At 40.5% G+C, this 10,267-nt stretch overlaps 1 protein-coding gene across 1 annotated transcript in view; it reads left to right on the forward strand.

Moving 5' to 3' along the window:
• Positions 1-1,227: 1,227 nt before the first annotated feature.
• The window catches only part of col2a1b (collagen, type II, alpha 1b), a 47,199-nt gene continuing 38,159 nt past the window's right edge, over positions 1,228-10,267 (forward strand). The window contains exons 1-8 of the mRNA XM_035661963.1: positions 1,228-1,537; positions 4,866-5,075; positions 6,433-6,449; positions 6,871-6,903; positions 7,700-7,732; positions 7,994-8,047; positions 9,025-9,126; positions 9,785-9,865. Of these exons, the coding sequence (XP_035517856.1) occupies positions 1,447-1,537; positions 4,866-5,075; positions 6,433-6,449; positions 6,871-6,903; positions 7,700-7,732; positions 7,994-8,047; positions 9,025-9,126; positions 9,785-9,865 (621 nt within the window). The 5' untranslated portion in view covers positions 1,228-1,446. The remainder of the gene's footprint in view (positions 1,538-4,865; positions 5,076-6,432; positions 6,450-6,870; positions 6,904-7,699; positions 7,733-7,993; positions 8,048-9,024; positions 9,127-9,784; positions 9,866-10,267) is intronic.

A 10,267-nucleotide genomic window follows, 5' to 3' on the forward strand; every position in this document is an offset into this window, starting at 1 on the left:
AATCATTTAATCTACAAAACTCAAAAAGGCATGAAAAATGTTCACAGGGTGAGCTGAAAGTGACTTCTTTTTACTTGTTTTGTCCAGCCAGCCTTCCAAACCTAAAGATACTTCATTGACTAGATCATACATTTAAAAAAAATCAGTAAATAATCACATTTGAAAAGTTGGAACCAACTAATTTTGTAATTTTTTTTCCTACAAAATGACTGAAACATTAAATCAAATATCAACCATTTTCTTTCAATTAGCTGTAGCTCTAAACTCCATTATGAAGAATGTCATGAACTTGTGGCTTAGTCAATATTGGTGAATGAGAAAGAAAGTATGACGTTTGCTTACAGCTTGCTGTGACTGCAGGTGTAGAAAACATCTTTTTTTTTTACAGCTTGACTACATGCTAGTAAATATATAACATAACAGTAAGTAAACCTTCATAAATTAATGGACCACTGAATACAGTAATCACATGAATAATAATGCATTCAATGTGCATTCATATTTGGGCTACAGGTCTTCAAAACACATTTTGCATTAACAGCATTAATAACTATAAATAATGCATTACTTATGTATTACAGTATTTAAACTGTTATACACTTATCATAAAGTGTTGCCATGGTATAAGCTCATCTCTCTTTTCTTGTTGTTTGAATTTCCCTTACATATATATCTTCACATTATAGGACCTGTTTTTGTCAACGTATTCATTTATAAATATTCTTTATTTTTGTGTGTTCCCTGTGCCAAAGGCTTAGTGACTTTATGTGTCTCTGAGGTACTCAGTTATTGTATTTTCACACCCTATGAACACAGGCTGATCTACACAATCATCACAAAAAATTTCGGGCCAAGTCACATAACTTCTTAGAATAAATTCGCTTTTGCAACACGCTGTTTGTCGTACACAGGCCATAGACTTGCATGACAGAATAATGAAGCTCCTTCAATTAGCGTAACGAAGTGATTCTGACATCTCTGTGCTTTCCATGAACAACGCGAGGGGAGATAAAGGGGGAGGGCACCGAAGTTAAGGGGAAAGTTTCAGTTTTTTGGGTTCAGTAGCAGCACGTGTAGAGAGGAGTGGTCTGGGGCTGGAATAATGGAACCTGGGAGACAAAATGGGAGGGAAACGGGGCTCGGGTTTCAGCCTGACAGGGGGTAAGGGGCCGGGCCGATATTTGGGAATATACGAAGATTCATTGAAGGCAACGGGGACATAAAACTACAGCGTCTGGCCTGAAGCGGTCGGTGCTGAGTTTCTGCAGCAGGTCCGGGTCCTGCCGCTGGATTCCCCCATCGTTTTTTTTTTTTTTTGGGAAGGGTGACTTTCGAATGGTTCGGCTTTTGTAACCGGGGACACAAACACTAAATACTGAGAGAAGCCTCCGCTCCCTTCGCACCCTTCTTTCTCCCTTGAGGGCCCTGCATGTCTAATATTTAGACATGTTCAGCTTTAAGGATTCCAGGACTGTACTGCTACTTGTAGCAACCCAAGTCTGTCTATTAGCCGTTGTGAGATGTCAGGAGGAGGACCGTAAGTGACACTTTTTTGTTTTTTTTCCAAGAGCTATAATGAAGAGAAGTTTACGAAACCATGGTGCACACAGAGAGCAGGTGTTCTTCCAAGTCTAATTACTCTTGAAATAGGTTTATTTGTAAGTACAGAGCCTGAACTTTGAATAGTTTAGAGCTGGTTTTGGTGCAAGGAGTGATTTGGTTATTCCCTCACACCTTTTACGCACAGAAAGTTCAAGAATATTTGGACACTCTGTTGCATGAAAAGTTATGAGATTGATTATAGTTGTGGACCTTTTGTCTACCAAGAGCGCTGATCTTACTGTATCTGCAAGGTGTGATAAAACTCAATATATCAGAGTTGTCGACGTGCGTAAAAATGATGCAATGGATAGAGAGAGATGTGGCAGGTTTACGCAAAATAACGCGCACAGAGCAGGAGCTGTTTGTTTTTTTGCTTCTGTGGGCATTTTTGGTAATTTAAGTTACCTTTATATTTTAGTTTTTATTCATTGTCGTTGAAGATTACATTCTCTTATATAGTTTGGAAAGCGAAAATCATACAGTAAGATTCAAATTTTGATGCCCATAAAGTGGAGCCCAATGTCTCACCCTACCTCCTCCTTCTTTCCTTAGCTAAGCTGCTGGACACCTGTGGGTGCTTTAGGGGTCTTGACAGGCCCTCCTTTTAACTCCAGATTCACTTAATATAGAGGTGTAGAGGGGGAGGGGATGGGTATGGGCACAAAGTGAAAGGTGGTCAGGCTCAAGGGCCTTTGGTGAAAAGTGTTCACATTCCATTGCTGTCAGAGGGCATCCAGGCGAATCCTGGCTTGTCAGGCGGAAAGGTGCACTAATAACCAAAATTTCCATAAAGAGGGGTTTTAAAGTGATTATTTTAAAATGAATATTCGCTTCATTAAGAATCAAATGTCCTTTGTATCTTTCTTCATATCTGCAGACTTTGTACTGTCTCTAGTTTTTTGAATAAAATTGGAGTGGGATTATTCATCATCATTATCTATTTTAGTATTCACAAGAGACATTTGAAAGTGAAGTTATGCCAGCAGATTGGGGCCAGAAATAATGTTCCATATGATTTCAGGGTTTCCATCTGCTTAAAAGATTACCCATAAGCTGTGACAGTCAGCCCAGAGAGAGACAGAGCCAAGGTGCAGGAGAGAGGTGATTGGAAAAATATAAGACAGGGGCACTTTTTTATTGTGATTCTGAGAGTGTTCTCAGTATACAATAAGTCAAGCTTACCAAGCCTTTAAAGCAACTAAAAGGTGTATTTTCCAAAAGGGAGGAGAAAAAAAGGGGAAAATACTCACGGCAAAGCAATTGCAAGTCTCAGGTTACCCTTTCAGAGAAATAGGCCCCTGGATATAATGCAAGCCCTTCTTTTCTCAGCATTTTTCTGAGAGACGCTGAAGTGGCAAAGATGTCTGAATTTGACCTCAGCACAGCAGGCTCAATGGCCCTAAGTCACTCAGAGGGGACAGGGGTCATTCTTTAACTCGCAGTTTTAAGGCCACTGACTGAACGTTCATGCAGGCGAGGAGGCCAGGAAGTTTATCAGACAGAGGTAGACGAGAAATAGAGGCCTACAAGTTACAGTGAAAACAGAGTTGACTGTACTGTCCTCCAAGTACACCTGGGTTCACTTTGCAATTTTCATTGTTCATTTTACTCCCCTGGAAAACAGTATGGCTGCCAACACATGGGAGAGGATACTTACAAATTATCCTCAGTGACGAAAAGCCAGCTTTCTATCAGCTCTCCAGTATACAGAGGAGCCCTTGTCCCAGACTATCACATATCAGGAGAATCTTTCAGATTTGAGCCAGTGAAATGACAGGTGCATTATTTTGACAGTGCATCCAGGCCTGTAAAACTAAGTGTTAAAACCGCAAGGTATGTGCATGAAAGCTGACCATTTTCTTTTCTCTGATGTGTTTGAATTGGCATCTGACACAGCTATGGCTTCCAGATGGGGTTAAAAATGTGCCCCATGTTTATACAAGGCAATAGTTTGTGAATTGCCCACTCTGTCCCTTTCCAGAAAGACCTCATTCATTGCTGCTGAGGTCCGTTAGGTTACCTAGACTTAAGCAGTGCTCTAAGGTAAACATAGCTACTGTACTTGCTCCTTCTTCTCTCAAACCCTCGGCAGAGGCCTCCCTTTTGGTGTGTCCACCACTTTCACCCCTGGGTACAGGTTCAGTGGCTCCAATCAGACCATTGCTTTGAGCAACTGTTTGGCCTTCTGTTGACTTTTTAGTGCGTTCCCAGACTGGAAAATGAACAGGAGTATGGCTGATTACTAAGTCCATTGTTAAATTTACTTGAATGGTGTAATTTAGACCAAGTACAGTACCTGCATTGAAACATGCTCCACCTCCAGCACGTTCAGCTGTGCTATCCAAACATTTTTCATTTACTGAATGCAAAGTCTGTCTCCTTTGCAGTAAATTAGGGTGTCTCCCGCAATGTAAACTCACCCTATATTTAACTTGTCGAGGAATTTAGGCACATGGTCTCCAGCTCCTGTGAAGTTCTTGGAGGTTTCCTGCAGGTGTTGCTCAGCTTCACTGTGATTCTGTGATGTTACACTGCCATCCTGTGGCTATTTGAGAGGTTGCATGTCTTTGTATTAATTTAATTACTGGACTCAGTGTTACTTATTGATAAACAGTATGATGGCACAAGGTTTTTTTTTGGGTGGAGGGTTTTAGGTTACTTTTTGGATATTTTGGCCTCTCTTTGATAGTGTACAGTTGAACGGGCAGACAGTAAACGTGGGGAAAGAGATGGGGGTGACATGCAGCAAAGGTTCACCAGGTTCAATTTTCTGGCATTCTATAGACAAAAGTATCAATTAAAAAAGAAATTAATTGGCAGAATAATTGATAAGGAAAATAATAGTTAGTTCCATCCATAATGTAGACACTCCTTAGTCCATCGGCCACTGTGACAACCCAGATGATTTTTTTTATTTTTAGGAATTGTGTTGAAGAAATTTATAAAAGCAGTCATCAAAGGCAACAATGGTTGGTTTTCTGCTATAAAGATGTAGATGAGCACAGTTTAAGTCTCTCTGTTGACACCTGCCGCTGTGTAAGACAGTTAATCATACTTTGGAGGACCTATTAATGCATTGCATGTGTGTTTGCCACCTAAACAAAACATGATTTAGTTTTCTTTTTATCTCATAGACATGATATGACTTACAGTAAATACAATAGTTGTTGTTTATAAGTAACACATTTTCATACCTGATGCATAATCTTCTTTTTCCTCCCACCATCTACCTGCCTGGGCCTTTATTATGACCTCACACACAGAGGAGGATGTTTTAAGCTGTATACAAGATGGACAGCGCTATAGCGACAAGGATGTATGGAAACCACAGCCTTGTCGCATCTGTGTGTGTGACACTGGAACCGTCCTGTGTGATGAAATTGTCTGCGAGGAGCTAAAAGACTGCCCCAAACCTGAAATCCCATTCGGAGAGTGTTGCCCCATCTGCGCAGCTGACCAGTCTCAACCCATTGGTCGTAATTTATTTATCTCACACCTCTCATAAATAAATTACTCTACGAGATCATGTTGTTTATTTTGGGGAGAAAACGACACATGGACCATTTGGTATTAATCAAAGGTTGGCCAGGTGGAGTTGAACCTCTTTAACTTTACTCAGGCCTTTATGTGTCAGCCTTTGATTTGAATACAGTTTTCTCTCCCCAAATCAAACAAATGATAAGAAATAAACAATAACAGTGACACATCTGACCTGATTTCAGTGAAATGCTACCTCAATGTAATTTTTCCATCGCTGGCTCACCTTGGCCCCATCTTGTTTGAATACTCTCTCCTTCTCTGAGTATCATGAAAACATGTGGGAATCATTAAGGAAATACCTCAGTCAAGCAGACACGGCCTCACATTTCTACTCTATATCCTCTCTGTGGATTTCTGCAGATCTGATGGCAAGAAAAACTGTGACACTCGACTGAGACTTTTTGAAGGAGCCACATTTAAATCACCTCCTGATAAACAAGGAGCTCGTTGATCAGCTGGAAATATAAACAAAGTCAGTTGAGGAGCATTAGTGGAATCAGAAGTGTCACTGTTTGCAATGCATGCTTGTGGATTAAAATGCTTTTTAAGGTACTTATCTTCCATTTAAGGCTAAATGAAGTGCTTAGTAAGTATGTAACATTTACAGCTTCATTTTAAGTTATCAATCACCTATAAATAGGGCTGGCTGTCGAAATTCAATACTTTTTTTGTACTGACTGAAATGTGTTCAGACTACCAACACTGTCAAGTACTGAAAGTTGGCATTGAATATTCATGATCTTGTTTAATTGATTTTTGTTAAGATAGTTCTTGATGTAAATCAAGATTCTGCCAATTTTGGACTATTATGGAGACAAAAATTATTGTCCAAATACTACTGGTATTTAGACAATAATTTCTCATCGATAACCAGCCCTACCTAAAGAATATGCAAACTCATAATTAATCAACATTGCTGCTTAACAATGCTTATTACAATGCTCAGAAATATAGAAATGGTTTACATCAGATTTAATGTTCTGAAAAGATATTCAAATTCTTTTCTGTCTTTCTATCATCCCTTTTACCTGCAGCTGCTTTGCTTCTGCTTTGAGCTATTAAGATGGTGAACCAACCAACACTTTTTCAATCCTGATGGGCTCTTTGGGAACCACAAACATGATTTGGTGGTGGTCTTTAGAGTAGTCTAATTTAGGAAAATACAATCAGCACATATAGACCTTCTGGGTTTCTAGGAAATACTGTATAACCCTCATGGATTGTCTGTGTGTTATCTGTTCACTAACTGTGATCTATTTCTCCCCTTGAACCCGCTTGACCACATAACAGGAGCACCTGGAGCTAAGGTGAGACACTGGATATTAAGACGCTCTGTGTGTGTGGATATGTCTGTGTGTCTGTGTGATCATGATGTTGTGTGTGTGTGAAGCACCTGCAATTAAATCTGTATGTATCCCAGACTGATATCAAACCTGCAGGACCTGTAGTTTGTGGATTTAGATGAAACCTTGATGTGAAAAAGCTTTGCCACATGGATGATAGTTATTTCCTCCTCAACACTGTGTGCCAAATTTGTGTGTCTAATGCTACTGTAGGGGAAACTTATAGTCAACATTTTTCTGCTGACCAGCTTTCTTCAAAATTGCTAATTTCCCATCGGATGGGCAGGATTGCAAAATATGTGTAAGAAAAGACATAACTGAAAGAAACTTTTTTTTCTGTTCTAATCCTGATTGCTGTTTTTATGCTTCATCTGTTTAACATCAGGGCCAGAAAGGTGAACCAGGAGACATTACCGATGTAAGTCAACACCACTCAGTACTAAAAATACAACTTACCATCCTTTTCATTTGAAAATGTTTATAATCTATACTAGTGCATGATACTTTATAAGCTCATCATATGTTTGTAAATTCTAAACTTGCAAAGTTACCAGTAATGAAAGCTGCCAGATAAATATGTGTAAGTACACTACAAATACCTTAAATTTGTACCGAAGTACAGTACTTCAGTAAATGTGCTTAGTTACATTCCACCACTGTTTTTACCATATTATCCCTGGCTGTAACTCGGTCTTAATAGCACCAGGTCTAAGAAAGACAGAAGAAGAAGGAATGAGTCAAAGAGAGAGGAGGCAGGTCTGTGAGCCCACTCGTCAGGAAGACAACCAAGCTCAATAAGGCCAACATACAATCCTCCATAAAGATCCTTATAGGCCAGTGAAGAAGGGGTGGGAGAGTAAAGTCCCTGCCGCTGCTGCTGCTGCTGCTGCTACACCTGGAAATGCTTTACCCCTCTGAGGGAATACAAGAGTTCATGGCAGGAAATAAGAAGGCATTGTTTATTGTATGTTTCTTATAATGTTTTGCCCAAAGAGATTAGCAATTAGCAAGCCTGCTCTGATGGGAGAAAGATAATGCCCTCCCCTCCCCCCAGGTGAAAAGAGACCTAAACCTCACGTGTGTAAATACATCTGGTAAATGTAGGCTTTAGTAGTGAGCCTAAATATAAAGAGTACTCAGTTTGTGCACTCCAACATAACTTCAAAGATAACATTTGACAAAAGATAACAGATTTATTTTCTTTACTTGTCCAGGTTGTAGGACCAAGAGGACCAGCTGGCCCAATGGTATGCACCAATTCCTGCATTTATACATTTTTCCTTCCTTTCTGCTCTTTGAAAAGCTTTTACGATTTGCTTTATGTACTGAGAATTCTAGATAGAAAGTGACTGCACTTGGAATAAACATATAGGTATTACATTTAATTGCCAGTTGCAGTGACAGGAAACTGATCTGACTTTAACGGTAGCAGAGTTCACAAGGTACAGCTGTTTCTTCTGAGAAAACACCTAAAGTTACTGACTACTTCTCTGTCTCCCGTTCAACAGGGCCCACCAGGAGAGCAAGGACCCCGCGGATCAAGAGGAGATAAGGGAGAGAAGGTCAGTTTGAAAAAATAAAATGAAATCCCCTCTCTTGCCGTTTTCAGGCCAAAAGCAAGACCCACACTCTACTCCCTGAAGAAATACAGTATGTCCTATTGAATCGGAGAGCTTTAGGTCTTTGGGGGTGAGGTGGGTGGACGGGGTATCTGCTATAGCATGCAGGTTTGCAGAATGGTAGCCTTTCATGGAGCAGCAGCTCAGTCTAACTAGTCATGTGTCGTTTCCATTAGGCTGTGTGGTCTGGGTTGTTTAACAGATGTGGGACTGTCGGAGACTGCATCTCTCTGAGGCCTCAGTCAGTCAGTGTGGGAAATCATGTGTCGCCTTATTCACCCGGCTTTGATCATTGCTTTAATGTAACAACACTTGGATGTGATAATGGCTGCAGGCGAGGAGTTTATGTCGTGTAGTCATCTTGTTTATGTAGATTTCAGCACAAGGTGGATTCAGTTTTTGGCTAGCAGAGGTTAAGCAGACTTTTAAGAGTTCAGCACATTCTTTGGTTCAGGATCCCCTTGCAGGGTAGTTTGTCACTACATGCTCAGAGGTATGCCAGGTAATCTGATTTGCTCTGATAAATCATCAGCATGCTCTACAAGCTTTAAGGGAAAAAAATCTTTATTTTGTATATTTGGCCATGGTGTAAGTGTTAAAGGTCTTTTATGAGATTTTTAACCTTTAAATGTTTGGTTTGGTTGATTTAAAAAAGACAAACTTTAGTCATGATGGATCACTGTCAAGTTCCCTCATGTAGACCATCAGTGCACTTTGGAGAAGGTTCAGTGTCTGTCAACAGTATCTGACAAATGTAGTCCAGTGGTTCTATCTATATTTGAGTTATTCTTAAGAGGTAACCTTTTTCATTTACAAATGAGAATCAGATTGATAATTTGGTATGTGACAAGTAGTTTTCAGGTCATGTTCTTGACCTTTAAATACATTTTATTAATTGTAATATTGTCTATATATTTCAGGGAACCCCTGGTCCCCGCGGCAGAGATGGTGAGCCTGGCATCCCTGGAAACCCCGGCCCCCCTGGACCTCCAGGACCTAATGGACCCCCTGGCCTTGGTGGAGTAAGTATCCCATGACAAGTAGGGGATTCGCATTCACTGCAGACATTAGAGCTGACAGGTTGAACACTGGTGCAAGGCCGAGTCACTTTGACTGGGTGGAATAAGCAGAGAGAAAATGGAGCAAAGAAAGAATCCTAAGAGCACAAAAGATGTGGGAAATAGCTGGCGTTGGGAGGAGGCAAAAAGACAACAGCAAGTAGATGCAGAGAGAGAGAATAGATCGAATGCCTCTCATTCTTTGTAGGAGAAAAGAAGGAGGTAGATTGTGGGGAGGGGAGGTGGAAGGGTGGGGGGCATTGTGATAGACTTGGGGAGGGGAAAGGAAGGAGCTTTTTTGGGGGGGAACAAGGAGACTCTTTGTGAAGGCAAGAGAGATGAAAACTGTTCACATGCCCTTTGTCTCTCCTCTGTCTGCATCAGGATTCACATAATAAGCTGCTGATTATTAAAAGCTGATCCTCTCTCCTGCCAAAATGACACAGCATCCTCCAAACTCTGCTAATCAATGACAACACATGTGGCCCCAAAGATAAATCCTTCAATTTTACATTATGGACCTGCAGTCAGTGTGACATCTTGAATGTATATAAAGGGCACCTAAACAACCTTTGTATATCTTGATAAAACTCTTAATGCTCTTTTCTTTTGCCTTTTCCAGAACTTTGCTGCTCAGATGGCTGGTAGGTTTCGCGAGAAAGGCTGCGCGCGCAGGATGGATTGTGATGCCAAAGGACCAATGGTGAGCGGAGTCGAAAGACTGACTATGAAGTACATTGTCATCTGTCCGGTCACTGATAAAAACACGTATTAAGTTTAAAGGTCTGTCTAAATGTGACAGAGGGTATTAGGAATGTGTGTACAGACTGTAAAGGATAAATAAATTAATTGTAATTGTGGGGTAAGAACACATTTGACTTAGAACTTTTACTTCAGGGACGTCTGGTGACAAATGGCTATTTTTTGTTTCTATATGTTTGGTCTCTGGACGTAATAAACCTTGACACAACATGAGACAAACACATTCACTACAGACTCTCCACATGCAACTGCACGCTTGTGCAGGCGAGAGATCTCGCAGGTGACAGAGCTATAAAGATATTTATCGATCGCTTGTCGTAGCATTGGTATGTCTCAATTAGCA

This window comes from Morone saxatilis, unplaced genomic scaffold, assembly GCF_004916995.1.
Source record: "Morone saxatilis isolate NCDOM2014 unplaced genomic scaffold, NCSU_SB_2.0 Contig18, whole genome shotgun sequence".
NCBI lineage: Eukaryota > Metazoa > Chordata > Actinopteri > Moronidae > Morone > Morone saxatilis.